This window comes from Glycine max, chromosome 6 (assembly GCF_000004515.6).
Source record: "Glycine max cultivar Williams 82 chromosome 6, Glycine_max_v4.0, whole genome shotgun sequence".
Taxonomy (NCBI): domain Eukaryota; kingdom Viridiplantae; phylum Streptophyta; class Magnoliopsida; order Fabales; family Fabaceae; genus Glycine; species Glycine max.
Window position 1 is genome coordinate 4,175,334 of NC_038242.2, and position 14,633 is coordinate 4,189,966.

Genomic DNA, 14,633 nt, shown 5'->3' on the forward strand with positions numbered 1-14,633 from the left:
AGTTAGTCCTTGCTCCTTAATGTCACAAGAGTAAGCAACATTATCCCTCTTGAAGCCACAGCTCTTAAGTGGATCATGTTCCAGATTATCGATAACCTTATCCTCCCAATACCAGGTAAAGAAAATCCCACGTAGGATAACCTACAGGTGCCACGTCAACATAAAATCTCCAGTTAACACCTTGCATCTTATCGTGTCCATTTCGTGATCCACTCTCTGAGCCCCAATCTCTTGAGCAGCAGAATCTTCAGGCCAAGCCAGGTAAGCAAGCACAACACAACCCCGAAATGGCTTCTGCTTCTGTTCCCATGGCTTTCTCGCTGAGCTCTGTTATCAACAACAACAAGCCTTCATCCGAAGCCTTCTTCAGGCCACTACCCCTACGGCAACCAAAGAGGACCCTCTTCACCACAAAGGCAGTGTCAAACTCCAAGGCTCAAATCAATGCATCTTTGAAGGAGAAGGCAGTTGCAGGACTCACAGCAGCTTCTGTGACAGCATCTATGGTGGTTCCGGAGGTGGCTCATGCTGCTGGATATGAGTTCTCCCCTTCCCTCAAGAACTTTCTGCTAAGCATCTTTGCTGGTGGGTTTGTTCTAGTAGCCATATTTGGAGCCGTTATTGGGGTTTCCAACTTTGATCCGGTTAAGAGAACTTAAAGCCCGCATGCTCCAATGCTTTTTAATTTCATATGTCTTTTTCACTACTCTTCTATCTTCTTCTTTCATGTATGTTATATGCAACTGGTATATGTTATATGCATACTATCTATATCCCAGCTGCACTTTATTTTATGTTATATTCTCCTTATATATGCTTATTAATCTTCATGGTTCGATGTTATGTTTAATGGGTGATCCTGCTAAGAGATTACGGTTTGTGATATAGAAGGAACCACATTTTTAAAAAGTATGATGAACCATTATCAGAATTCTGAATAAAGGAATGCCTCAAAACTTAATTCACAATACAAACAAGTATGTCATGAGTTCATCATTCCAATTCAATGATCCTAACTTGGATATTTAGAAGCAAATTGATGAAACTCTACGTAAATTGTTGTTTGAATTTTTAATTTAGGTGTCCTTGTATTCTTACATACTTTTTTGAGTGTTGTACCGAGTCCCTCATACCATAGCGTGACATGAAAAATAAATTTGTATCCTCACATTACTTTTGAAGTAGAATCAAGACTCGGTACAATACTGTTAAGTGTAGAAGAATTTATCCTCAACCTTTTCGGCTTCAGAAAACCTCAGAGACGATAAGCCACGCCATGCCCTGGAATGAATCTAGCATTTTTTCCGTTTACACGCGAGTTTCATTCTGAAGCCTGAAATAACGATTAGAGTCAAGATCTAATACATTTATGTGCGGATATTGGTATTAGTAGAATCTAGTTATTCACTTGTGCCAATTTGGTTATCACTCATAATCTATTTCTTTTGTCGGGATACATGTTCCAATGGAAAATCAATGATTATTATTAAACTAGACACACATTTCAGTTATGTTCACTGATTCAAAATTAATTCTATTAAAATCAATCTTACCCAAGTAACGAAGGTCTTAAATTTGTGGGGAGATGTTGGGTTTTGCATGTGAATTGCAAAGAAAATGTAATTACCATGACAGCCAAGTCACAAGCAAAGATTTGTCTCAGGCTTACCATAACCCATCCCATGTATCAACAAAAGATGGTATATGAATTGTGTATGCCATTACATCTGCAAAGAAACAAGCGCAAGAAGACATAAGAAAAACAAATCTATGAGCAAAACCATAACACACTGTCCTTGCTATCTTTTGAACCGCTATTGGAGTCTGAATTTGAAACCTTGCAAGTCACAACAGATGGCTTAAGTTAAATTCTTACATTTGAAGACTTGTTTGATAATGTTGTAAATAGAACTGAAGACCTCTTTGTGTGCCAAGATACCTGCCGGTCCAGCCTGTACAAGATACGATATGGCATTCTTTATATTAACAATTTAATTATAGAGAAATTTAGATTATCAATCATAGATTTAATTTTTAATATTTAGCATGAAATTCAATTTTCAAATGTTAATACTACTAATTGAATCAATCAAGAAAGCTCATATCAATCTTATAAAAAATGCACTACCCTTTTAAAAGTGCAACAAGGTAAATTAAATTTACTGCATACTCCAGTAAGTCTGCGGTTGATAAGCTCCCTCGAAAGTCCATGGTCTAAATGGAGAACTATTTCTAGCAGCCTTCCACAAATAGGCATATAAAAACACAAGATGGACGGAATGAACAAATAATTTTCCTAACGCTAAAACAGAAATATCAAAGGGGTGTTGTGTGTGTTTGTGACTTTAAGAGAACCACACAAGACATGTAATGTATCTATATTTCTAGTTAAATTAACTAGTTGATGGAAGGGTGCAGTGACCACCAAAGTTTGATTGCACAACAAACTGGGCTTGAGTGTGTTATGGGGGTGTGGCAAAGTGGGCATGCTTGCTTTTCTTTACACCATTCTGTGATACAGTTCCTTCATAGAGCACATCAAACAGGAGATGAAAGAACAGACACAGAGGTAAAGGGGCATTTGAAGAATTGAAAGAATGCAGGTAGACAATACCAGAATAATACATGCGGAAGTAGCTGTTAGGTGTTGTCACTTTCCCGGCAGACTACATTTGCTAACCCCAGTAGTCGCTTCTTTGCTTGGGTGTTGGGACTATTAAACGGAAAATGGATTTCAGCTAATGCTATTATGAAAAATTGGGTCATGAAATTTTCTGCAAGAGGACTAACACTCACACACACAGAGCAATACAGTACCTGTGCAAGTAATAACAGACAAAACAACCCAAGTACACATCAAAACAAAAAGAAACAATACTGAGATAGAATAAGGGAAAATGACACCAGGTGTATGTGGCGCCATGATTCAGCCAATATAACCTACATCCATAGCCATAGGAGAGAGCAGTTCAATATATTTTGTAATCAAGATTGATTTTCTGTTACAATGGAGCTTTTCCCTTGGGCTTCTCATGCCTCTTCCCTAGCACTCGTGCTAGAATCTCCCCAAGAATCCCAAGTCCCTTTTTTGTTTTGACACCCTAAATCTCTCATTTGTTTCTCACTGATTTTGATTATAGTAGCAGTGTTTTGCATGCATGTTGTAAAATTTTCATTAGCCTATACATTATATAAGGGTCACACATATATATTATATATATATATATATATGGAACTAAATCCGGCTGATTTTTTAGGCACACTTCATATTGATAATGAGGACATGATGGTCATAGAGTTGCCTAATTCCATTAATGCTTTCATTTAATTTCACTTGTCATCTGCTGTGATGAAGTTAATGACATTTTTGAAGGAATGATGGAGCTGCCTGATTTCACTAATGCTTTTATTTGATTCTGCTCACTATCTGCAGTAATGAAGTTAGTGACATTTCTTTAAGGAAATTTGATAAAAACAACTCTCTTTCTGTCTTGAAAGAAAACAGGCTTCCTTCAAAACTATATATGTAAACTTTCACAAAATTAGTTTGGCAATGTCAGAATGTGTTTATTCCACTGTAGATCCTAAATTTGACAGGTAAAGCAATATTTAGAATATGGATTGATGAGAATATTGTACCTCATACGCTGAAGAATCAGAGACCCAAATTTCTTTGTCGGTATCAGGAAATACAAGGGTACTTTCTTCACTTAAAACAGGCAAGCCATGTCCTATTCCAAATGACAGTGGAATCAGATTATTGTAGAAGATAAAACTTTATTGATAAAGCAGATAAGCAAAGGATATTATTGGTAGACATGACAGTTCCCATAAAATGCTACAAATGAAGTAATACATACAACCCTCAAAAGGAATAAAGAAATTAACTGAATAAATAGTCAGTGAAAATAACTAACTAAAAAATAAAATAAAACAATCTATAACCTGCTGATCTAGGATGGGTCACAGAGATGTATGGTGAATTATATGTAGATATATCAACTCGACACTGCAACAAAAATTATACTTGGTTGAGTCAGTAGAAACAGTCTCAGTATGTAGTATCTGCACATAAGCCAAAATTAATGCAAAACATCTGGAAAAGAAACACAGTTGTCATGATGCTTAATATGATAAGAGAGAAAAACTTAGATTCATGGAATTAAGCGAAGGTGCCTACCTGATATGTTATTTAACTTCACGTTCATGCTTCATTTCAAGGACAGTAGTACAAACTATCATATGCATCTAAACCTTTTATGAAGCAACCCAAGTCAAGGATCAGCTTCCGAAAACTAAACGTATATCACTATGATTAACTTAATTCTAGAGGGCAATTTCCCCAATTGTTAGCGGCTAGTGCCTTTTTTCAAGTGAACACATAATGAGGCAGATTTGGGTATATGATAATAGAGGCATTTGATAACTGACTGTAAATGTAATGAGCCATTCTCAAACCCTTAAAAGTAGAAGAAGAACATGAGGTGGGCACGAAAGAAAAACCAATTAGAACAAACTCAAAAAACAAGAGATAACGGCTTGAGAACTAAGAAGGAATAACGAAACTAGGAAAGCCAAAATGAACGCTTGATTTTTCACTAACACGACGTTGTATTGAGAGAAAACGATAAATACCAAAAAATATAAAACGCCGTTGCCGGGGATCGAACCCGGGTCACCCGCGTGACAGGCGGGAATACTTACCACTATACTACAACGACATTTTTATTTAAACCATTATCAGATTTTTTTATATTAATAAAAACTTCTTACTGTTCACACCTGATAGCTTTTTAATGGCGAATAAATGTTGCTTTATCCCACCATGCATGTGTGTGATTAGATAATAACATAGCCCAAGTGCGTGGCATAGAAAAGGTGAAGCAATGGCTGTGTCCTCCACCACCGCCACAGTACGTATTCCTGCTAAGAACATTCCAAACCCTCAAGCGCCAAAAATTGGATTCTCAAGTACAATCGCTTTTACTGCGAAACCGCAAAGAAGATTATTACGCATCAGAAGCTCCTCAGCCGAAACCTCTGGCACAGAGGTAGATTCAAAGAGTTCCATTGAAGTTCCAGAAGAAACATCATCACTCATTTCTGCTCTCAACGTCGAAAAGATTCTCCGTGGCTTACGTAAGTTTTTCAAAATACTATGTGTTTATTACTACTATTATTTGTACGGGTAAAAAGGCATTTAATTGATGAAGATGTGGTTTAGAATGCAGCAATTACAGATGCAGATCATTATGGTAGGCTAGGTATTCCACGAGGATGTCCCTTTGAATTGGTCGGAACTCGGAAACCACCTTAATTCAGTTTTTTGTTTCAACATAATTAATTAATTAATTATCCATTTTAAGTTTTTAACCTCTCTACAGGTGGGGGGTGCATATAATATCAAGGTTCAGGAATTGAAGAGTCAGAATTTAGAGGAGGATGAACTTGAGAAGAAATTGGAACTTCTCAAAGTCAGTAATTTAATATATATATATATATATATATGCAGTTATGATCACATTTGAATTACTTTTGTGCTATTTGTTCATGATTATTTGATTACTACTATAGGAATCATACACCATCCTGTCATCGGAGGAAGAAAGAAGAATATATGACTGGAGCTTGGCCAGAGCAGAAAATGCGGACAAATTCGTTTGGCCGTTCGAGGTTGACATAACACAGTCAAAAATTTCAGAAGAAGATCCTCCACAACTGGTAGGTGGCTCTAGAAAATAAATATTAATATAATTATTTACCAAGAATGTGTTTGATTAAACGGATATAACTAAATGTCAACATAACTTAACTCTAAGTAAGAGTAGCTGGCTTTTAAATGAGATGTTTCATTAATTTGCTAACGGTTACACAAATATATATAACTGAATAAACAAAAAATATATTAAAAAGATTATTATGAAAATTTTGTCACAGCATATAGCTTAACATTTAAGTACATTACTCCTGACTCCTGAGTATTTCCTCTTTTTTGTGGCAGGACCCCGAGGATGTCGGACCAACGAGAGTGGTTGGGTATTTCTTATTAGGATGGATAATGTTGTCTATTGTGTTATCTATTGCACTAAACTTGTAAAGAGAAAGATCAATTCTACAATTTTTTAAGTGAGTTTGGAGTATGGATTTTTTTCTTCTTCTTTTTATATGTTATATGATATATGAAAGGTAGTTTTTGTTTCAACCCATTTTTGTGCATTTGAAGATAAACTCATATTATACGATATGGTTGTATTTTTCTTATTATTAGTTAAGATTTATTTAAGAAATTAATTTTTTTTATTATTCTAACTTTTTTTTGTTATTTAATAAGTGTAACTTATGTCTTTGTAATTTTCTATAAATTTTAATTAAATGTAAAAAATATTAAAATAAATATATTAGAAAATACATTGTTAATACAACATATAATATTTTCTAGAGTTACAAACCTTGAGTATAATATTCCAATATTTTCATATCAACTTCACTAATGATGATTAGAAAATCTTATGATTAGAAAATATAAAATTGATTTGATGGTTAGAAAATGAGACTTATGGGTGAAGAAAAAAAATAAGAAAAAAATAACTGGTTCAGATCCAAAAAAAAACTTCCCTGATAACTACACTTTGATCAATATCTCTACACAAGAATAAATCATGATAGATGTTGCTAAAAATTGACCAAAACCTCTTAATACTATCTTCTCACAAAGCAAATACCTGAAAAGTCAATAAACTACAGAAAACCGAATGTCATAAGTTTAGAAATACTTCCCAATGAAATTGAAGAAAAAGAAGAAAATTCTCAGAAAACGAAATGTGTATAAAGTGTAAACCATGTATATAATTCAACTCAAGGCAAACCACATATGGTTACTGGTACTTGTTACTGAATTGCCCTTTTTTGCACACAGTTAACCCAATTTATCCAAACACTAAAATCATGGACTTGTAGCTGAACATGTACAAAGGCCGAAAGACATAACATAATTTCTCATCGATCACATTCTGTCATTCTTAGTTTCTTACCACAGTTTAAGCAAAAGGGGGTTGGCCTTGCATAGTCTCATCTGAGTGCACAACGTAGCAATCTCATCCCTAACATCTTCCTTACTGCACTGTTCATTATGCAAACTGCTGAACGTAAAAAATGTTGTGATTTTGAAGGATGAGTCTCACATTCCCTAGAAATAGTTTTGTCTGGTTAGTTTATATAACCTCTTGTGCAGGGGTGGACGGACGTATAGTTCAAGGGAGGCCTTGTCACCCTGAATTTTTAAATTTATTTTTATCATAAATATATTAAATAATTATTTTTATTAATGGTTTAATTATATAAATAATAGAGATTTAATTATGTTGTCATTTTGGTTATCAATAGGAATCAGAGACAGTGACTCACACATATTTTAACAACCGAATTATATAAAACAATCATTTATAAGTGACTAACAAAAGATAGAATTTTCGCGCACGAGCTTTTGTCACACCATCGCTTGCAAGCCATTTTGAAATATCCTTCAAAAACACAACAAAATTTTAGCGTGATCATCCCATCTATTTATTGAAGCTGCCAATATCTTCTAAACTTGCTTTATATTATATCATTTGTTTTTCAAAAACAAATAATAAAAAACACTTTATCTGCACTAGATAAACTAATGATATATCAAACTTCCTTATAGAATATTTGTTGCATTCGATAAAATATATATATATATATATATATATATATATATATATATATATATATATATATATAATGAACTTGATAACAAAATTATTCCAACTTAATCCATTCTCTTTGATTTTAGTCATAAATATATACTTGCATTAATACTTTGAGGAAAAAAATTCTCATCATCCACTATTATATATACTATCAGTCTTTAAATAGATTTTCTCATGTAAAAGATACATATATAGCCTTAGTCTATAAAAAAAAATCTTTTTTAATATTTTTTTTGGTGTATTATCTTTTTTAAGATGCTTTATTATTAAATATACTTTCTAGTCACATCAAATTTCAAAAAAAAAATTTATATTTAAAAAATATAATTTTAGGTAACTCATTTTCAATTCTATAGTCGTATTCATCCTTTACTTCTTTTTTTTGCAAATTATACTTATATCTTTGTAATTTCTCGAATATATACATGATATTGTTACCTTTTTTAATTTCCACAATAATCCTTTTAATTATTCAATAAACATTATACTAATATTGTCCCCTATATCACCCCAAAAGACACCTTACACTATATACTTTTATAAGTAGGGGTTATTGCTGTAAAAAAAAAAGAGTAGGGGTTATTCAAAAAGTTAAAAATGAAGGGATGCCATATGTAATATCAAGAAATTATAAGAGAGGTAAGAGATCTAAGTGAAACCCAGTGTTATTCTTTTAAAATAAATAATATACTAATATTTTAGTTTTATTTTGAATACTTTTTTAAAAAATATATTAAGTATGAAAAGTTGTGAAAATATAAACTTTATAAAAGTTATTACTATTTCCTTAAAAAACTAAAAGTTATATCGATGGTATACATGTTAAGTGTGAAAGAAAAGACTAAACCATCTAAGGCTTGTTTGTTTAACTGTTTTCAGGCCTTAAACATGACAGGAACATGTGTGGACTGTAAAAAAAACAAATGGAGTGTAAGAGATAGAAGAAAAAGAAAACAATTGATATGATAAGAAGAAAAATATGGTGGAAGAGACAGAACAGAACAACCCAATGTGAAATTCCACCATTAATTTTTTTATCAGCGAACCAAAAATGATGCCCATTGCTGAAGAACTGCAACTAACCCAAAGAACTGCTTAAAGATCGGCTAACATAACTCTGAGCTAATCCCATCTTTGTACCTCAAATTGAAGATTCACCATTCAACAACGTTACTGAATCGCTCAGAGAATAAAATAAATGCCTACCTTTCATATCGTTGATGTCAATATTCATGTATTGTAGATAATTGCTCGTGACTACTCTTCCCAGAAGAAACAAGAACGAAGCTTTTTTGACCTGTTATCTTCTCTAAGTTGGAAACAATGGAAGAGTCTCTCTTAGAAGCAAGATCTCGCTCACGCGCTTTCACAATCGCTTCTCTGTCGTGAATTTCCCTTTCTCGAACCCTCCAACCTTCTTCCCATTCCGCTCTCTCTTTCTCCATTCTCTCAATAGCTTCCAGCAATTTGTTCTGAAGAACCTCCTGGTGCTTAATCACACGCTTCGCCAACCTCTTGAAAAATGAACCCATCAAACCCATTTCTTCTTCCACTTGCTTCTTTCTCCTCCTTTTCCTACCTTTCTTCGTCCGTACTCCATCAACCCCAGTTGTTTTCGTCGCTAACAATTGACACTCATTTGCCACATTACATGTGTTTTCAACGGCAAGGGCTGAATCAGTCTTTTTTTTATTACGAGCGTTTATGTATACAGCTTCAAGTTCCCCAAAGTTTTCGTTTCCCTCTTGGTTTTTTCCATTTGCGTCAGAGAGCACCGTGTTGAATGCTTTCCTGAAACACCAACACAAGCAGAATTACATAAAAAGAGTGTAAGAAGAGACAAAATAAAAAAAAAGGGGGTACGGGTTAATATATGGAGAATGTGTATTACCAAAACGACACGGTGGTTGTGGATTCTTCTTGGGGCTGGTGACAATTAAGTGCTCCCAGATATTGGGGTTGTTGTTGGTGTTGTGGTGATGGATGAAATTGATTTGGGTGTTGTTGGAACAATTGATAAGAATGTTGATACTCGTGTCGCTGTTTGTGTCGTGGGTTGTGGAGAAATTGTGGATAGTATTGGTGAGCACTGTGGTTTGGGCATAAACTGGATGATGAGTTAAAAGCGTCAAGTGAGAGTTCCTCATAAAAGGTGTTGGCCACCATATCGTAGTGAGGCTGCTGCATAAGCAGGGTTGGATTCAATGCTCTCTGGTTCTGGGATGGTGTAAAGGACGCCTGAAGAGTGGGAACTGACTCGCCCTTCCAGTTTTGGACAACTCAACACATATGATGCCACCATGGGTTAACTCATTCCTCTATTAAATCTTCAAATTTGTTTTGTGAAACCTCAATCTCATGAATAATTATCAACACTTTTTTTCTTGGAAAAAAAATGTAGATGGAAATAAGATATACAAAAAGGAAGATAAATAGATTAATTAATTAAGATTAAAATTTTATATTATTTGATTTCAACAACCCATCATCTAATGTATAATTATTCTAATTTAACTAAAAATATTGAGTGGAGTCATAGGGATTCTGCTTTGTTCATAACCGAGAAGAACTTTGAAGGAAAATATTAATATCAATAAGAATTCTATTTGAATATGATTGTCTTTAATAAATATATTTATAATCCTACTTGACTTGATTGAAGCACGAGTACATTTTATTTTTTTTTTCTATTTGAAAGTGTTTATATTTTAGTGACCTAGCATGCTAAAAATAAATTTAAGTTAAACCAAGTTTGAGTGAACTCATCATGTTTTACCACAATTCCACCACCAATTCAAATATATACTTTTATACAAAACACCATCATTTTTATCATCATCTCTATTTTCACTCTTTCTACTTTATTTTTAGCCTATTTCTAAGCTACCAAACACAATGTAGGTGTTTTTAATTGTCATATTTTTTTGCAAATCTCTATATAATATGTAGTTAAAGTATTATTAATTATTTCCCATAAATTAAAAAAAAAGTACCTTTCATATATAGATCAGCACATATTATGAATATATGATAATCACATGTTATTTAATAATTTATTTATCTTGTCTATATCTATAAAGAGATGAAAATAGAAAAGAAATTATAAATATAATAAATGATATTTTTATACCTATAATATGGTATATACAAAAATAGAATGTAAAGTAAGTGAAGATAATATTAATGTCTATATATTAATATTTTAAATTCAAGGATTATTACATGCTTTGGCGTTTGACACTTTGACCAATATAATTAATTGAGATATCAAAATAGAAAGAGAACTTTTAAATAACAATATCATATTTTTAAATTTATTGAGATATCAAAGTTTTCTCTTATTATAAAAAAAAATCACCTTTTTTTCTTGATTGAGAATATATGTCATTCACGTCGCTTTCCAAGGAAAATCTGAAAATCTTATTTTTCTCATATTACATTATTTATTATATTTATAACTTTTCTCTCTCTTTTAAAGGCATCTATTCAGTTACATTTAAATTTGATCGTATAATATGGAAGAAAAAATGTAAAAATCTATCCCTACCGTGTGAATCAACTGTAAAAAAATAAGTTGATGTTGTTTAACGAATGCGTATTGTGAAAAAAAATATATATATAAATACAATTTATAAAATCATACATGATAAAAAAAAAACATGATAGAAAATATAACTATTATGTATAGTTATTAAATTTAAATTTAAAATTCTAACCATATCAGAACGAGATGTATTCTTATATATCTAGATTCAAGTTAGAATCATCCAAAATCACATGAAAATACTAATTAATATGATTTTAAATAAACATTTATATGTTTTGATCTCACATTAAAGAATTAATTTTAAATTCAAATCAAGTTCAAGTTAAAATAACTTAGTATGCGTTTGGATTCACATTAAATCATTCAAAATCACGTTAATATTAATATGTTCTGTTTATGTTTATAAATTGATTATGAATTTATAATTATTTTTTAGTTGAAACATATTCAAGAATATTTCTGCGCTTGATAAAATTTTTATATTAAATTTTTCTACTCCTACTAACTTGTTATCGGAATAAAAGATACAAACATATAAATCACATAATTTTTAAGATCCATTTTATTCAAAATCAATTTTAGAAATAGTTTTTCAATGAGAAACAAAGCATATAAACATTGGCATACCAATATATTAAGTGATATTTTTTATGTGACTTCAAATGATCCAACATAAATTCAAAAGCGAATTTAAGGAAACTTTTATATTAAATAAAAATATCTTATAATAAATTGGACTTGTAACTTACTTTTAAAATAAAAGTTTAATATAAATAATTTCTCTTGAAATTTAATTTTAATTAAATTTATATTTTATTCGTGATCAACTTTCCACTCACCCAAAAACACACTTCCTATTCTCCGTATTGTCCTTATTTAATATAATGCAGCGTTCTTCCCTATTACTTTTGGTTGGATTCTTTTTTTTTTTTAATAACTATGTTATAGGTGCAATGTAACTATTCGTTTTATCAATAGTTAATGTACATCGAGGAATTGGTTGGTTGTGTTTAGTAGTTTTCATTCTTAATTATATTTGTTCTATCTATAAGAATAGATATTGTTAGTACTTGAAAATGTCTCAAAAGAATTGTTTAATTAAAAAGGTTTACATATATTTTGAATTCTTATAAAGTGAATGGATTTTAATTTTGGTACCGTTGCTTTTTTTTTTAAAAAAAAAATCTTTTAGTTTTTAAAATAAATATTTTTGGTCCTACAAATAGGACTTAATTTTAATTTTGGTATACTTAAAACATTTTTCTTTGATTTCCTTAATACTAATTTTTATGATAGATATTATGTTAAAAATTAAAAAATAATAGTAGTGTCACGTGTTTACATGATACTAGTGACACTAGTGAGTGATACTTCAAGTGATTATTTGACCTTCTATTAAACATGTTAGTAACTATTGAGTGTTACATGACGATAAAGACAAAAAAAAAATGATTTCATTTTTTTTATTAATAAAAACAAAAAAAAGTATTTTTTATTAAATAATTTTGTTCATTTAAATATATAATTGTTAATAATTTCTATATTTTATAAAACGAATTATTGAATTTCAAAATTTGTCAACTAGGACTTTAAAAATATAATTATTAAGAAATATCAAACTTTGCATTATGATTATGATTTTTGGATAGGCCCCAAATATCTATCATAAGACACAATCTTGTACAAGTTAAATAAAAATAAGATTATATTTCTTTGAATATTTAATACAATAACTAAATTTTAAACTTAAGATAATTAATTAAGTTAAACAATTATGTCTTAGTTTTTTTTTTTGGCACAGAATCATGTGTTAGTTTATTTATACATTTGTCGGTATATAGCTTGCTGAATATTTTAATTGTTTTAGTTATATATCTTTTCATTTTGTATGACAAATGTTTTAATCACGCATTCTTATTGTTTTAAAAACACGTGGAAATATTTTTTTTTTAACCGTGGCAATGTTTTCTTATTGATAACACTTTTATTTTTATTATCTGTTTTTGTTTTCTAGGTATTTCCTACTAATATCATTGTACTTAACTCGAAGATATATATAAAGTTATTTTAAAGGCGGTGAAGAAGAAAAAGAAAAGAAAGAGGCTGTGAGTTTAAACCATTATGATAATAGTTTAACAAATTATCAAGTGAATAATAGATTTAATTATTAATTTTTTTTAAATGGTTAAACTTGATCACTAAATTTTAAAAAGGTCTAATTTGATCTTAAATTCTAAAAATTAAATCATTTAGGTCTTTAAATTTTTAAAAGATTTAATATGATTCAAGTTTTAAAAAAATGAATTAATTTAATTTTTATTTTTTAAAAAATAAATTAATTTGATTCTCATATTTTTAAGGCTGACCAAAGTGAAATATTTTAAATAGGCTAAAATACAATTAAATCAACTTAATTTTAGTCTTTCTATTTGTTAATTGAAATATTTTTTCTAGTTTTAAAAAAATCATCATTTTAATCTTCTTAATTTTTAATTAAGACAAATTTTTTAAAAATTATAATTTTAATTCCATTAATCAATTTTTTAATTGTTTATTGTGCACTTTTTAAATCTTTTTAATAAATTAAGTTTATTAGTAATTAAATAATTTTTTAAAAATTATTATATACATAATAAATAAACATGTGTTAGATCAATATTTATAAAATATATATAATAACGCTTGAAATTAATCTCAAAAATTAAAATTATGAATTTTTAAAAAATAAAATACAAAATATCTCAAATTAAAAATTAAAATAACAATTTTTTTAAAAATAAAACATGAAATATCTCAATTAAAAATTAAAATTTAAAAGCACAAATATTTTGGAAATTAAGTTTTAACCTTATATATATATATATCGTAGCCAGCTTGCAAAAGTATAATAATGAAGCTGGGCCCATGGGATGGTTTTCTTAAGACACGTGTTATGCAATTAGAGTTCTGACGAGATGAAGACAATGTTTTGGAAGTATACTATGGATGTGCACATGACTCGTACATTACGTCGTTTTCTTGTCTCCGCCATTAATTTCGTGTCTGGAGAATCTTACGGTCATAGATGTATTCTTCTCAGATTCAAATTTCAAAAGCAGATTTTCTTCTTTCTCTATTAATGGTCTTAAAATATTATTATAATCAATTTTCATTAAAAATTAAAAAAATATTTATAAATTAATTTAATAAATTAGAGTATTACCAAATAACAATATTTTCTTAACTTTTTAGATGAAAAAAGCTTTTAAAATAAAATTTAAAAAAAACTTAAAAAAGTAACATTGAGTAGTTGTTTGTTTCAGACATCCAGATTTGAAGTCGCAGGTAGGAAGGAGGAGGGGGCTGGGGGGGCC

The 14,633-nt window shown here is 30.2% G+C and overlaps 3 protein-coding genes, 1 long non-coding RNA gene and 1 other non-coding gene across 7 annotated transcripts; 2 read left to right on the top strand and 3 right to left on the bottom strand.

The window, feature by feature from the left end:
- LOC100780841 (uncharacterized) lies at positions 1–799 on the top strand. The gene has a single exon (XM_003526003.5). The coding sequence runs from the start codon at positions 288–290 to the stop codon at positions 657–659; it is 372 nt and encodes a 123-aa protein (XP_003526051.1). The 5' UTR covers positions 1–287; the 3' UTR covers positions 660–799.
- A 139-nt stretch (positions 800–938) lies between these two features.
- On the bottom strand, positions 939–4,644 carry LOC121175040 (uncharacterized). 3 transcript variants are annotated; one of them, XR_005891942.1, is made up of 7 exons: positions 4,181–4,637; positions 3,946–4,009; positions 3,640–3,731; positions 2,615–2,713; positions 1,877–1,952; positions 1,554–1,727; positions 939–1,333 (listed from the first exon to the last, which is right to left on the bottom strand). It is a non-coding gene; the product is annotated as an uncharacterized lncRNA (long non-coding RNA). The 3 variants fall into 3 exon arrangements; XR_005891944.1 differs by having other exon boundaries at positions 1,877–2,713; positions 3,946–4,065; positions 4,181–4,644; XR_005891943.1 differs by having other exon boundaries at positions 1,877–2,713; positions 4,181–4,641.
- A 5-nt stretch (positions 4,645–4,649) lies between these two features.
- TRNAD-GUC (transfer RNA aspartic acid (anticodon GUC)) lies at positions 4,650–4,721 on the bottom strand. The gene has a single exon. It is a non-coding gene; the product is annotated as a tRNA-Asp (tRNA).
- Positions 4,722–4,822: 101 nt separating this feature from the next.
- LOC100782990 (NAD(P)H-quinone oxidoreductase subunit U, chloroplastic) lies at positions 4,823–6,206 on the top strand. The gene is made up of 5 exons (XM_003526005.5): positions 4,823–5,139; positions 5,232–5,293; positions 5,385–5,474; positions 5,575–5,721; positions 6,002–6,206. Exons 1-5 carry the CDS (start codon positions 4,887–4,889, stop codon positions 6,095–6,097), a joined length of 648 nt encoding a protein of 215 aa, XP_003526053.1. The 5' UTR covers positions 4,823–4,886; the 3' UTR covers positions 6,098–6,206.
- A 2,320-nt stretch (positions 6,207–8,526) lies between these two features.
- On the bottom strand, positions 8,527–10,275 carry LOC102670060 (uncharacterized). Its single transcript, XM_006581238.4, has 2 exons — positions 9,625–10,275; positions 8,527–9,524 (listed from the first exon to the last, which is right to left on the bottom strand). Exons 1-2 carry the CDS (start codon positions 9,918–9,920, stop codon positions 8,957–8,959), a joined length of 864 nt encoding a protein of 287 aa, XP_006581301.1. The 5' UTR covers positions 9,921–10,275; the 3' UTR covers positions 8,527–8,956.
- Between the last annotated feature and the right edge of the window lie 4,358 nt (positions 10,276–14,633).

Coding starts and splice junctions, on each gene's coding strand:
- LOC100780841 (XM_003526003.5), top strand. CDS start 288: ATGGCTTCTGCTTCTGTTCCCATGGCTTTCTCGCTGAGCTCTGTTATC.
- LOC100782990 (XM_003526005.5), top strand. CDS start 4,887: ATGGCTGTGTCCTCCACCACCGCCACAGTACGTATTCCTGCTAAGAAC. Junction 5,140..5,231: donor AAAGATTCTCCGTGGCTTAC/GTAAGTTTTTCA, acceptor TTTAGAATGCAG/CAATTACAGATGCAGATCAT. Junction 5,294..5,384: donor GAGGATGTCCCTTTGAATTG/GTCGGAACTCGG, acceptor ACCTCTCTACAG/GTGGGGGGTGCATATAATAT.
- LOC102670060 (XM_006581238.4), bottom strand. CDS start 9,920: ATGCAGCAGCCTCACTACGATATGGTGGCCAACACCTTTTATGAGGAA. Junction 9,525..9,624: donor ACAACCACCGTGTCGTTTTG/GTAATACACATT, acceptor TTGGTGTTTCAG/GAAAGCATTCAACACGGTGC.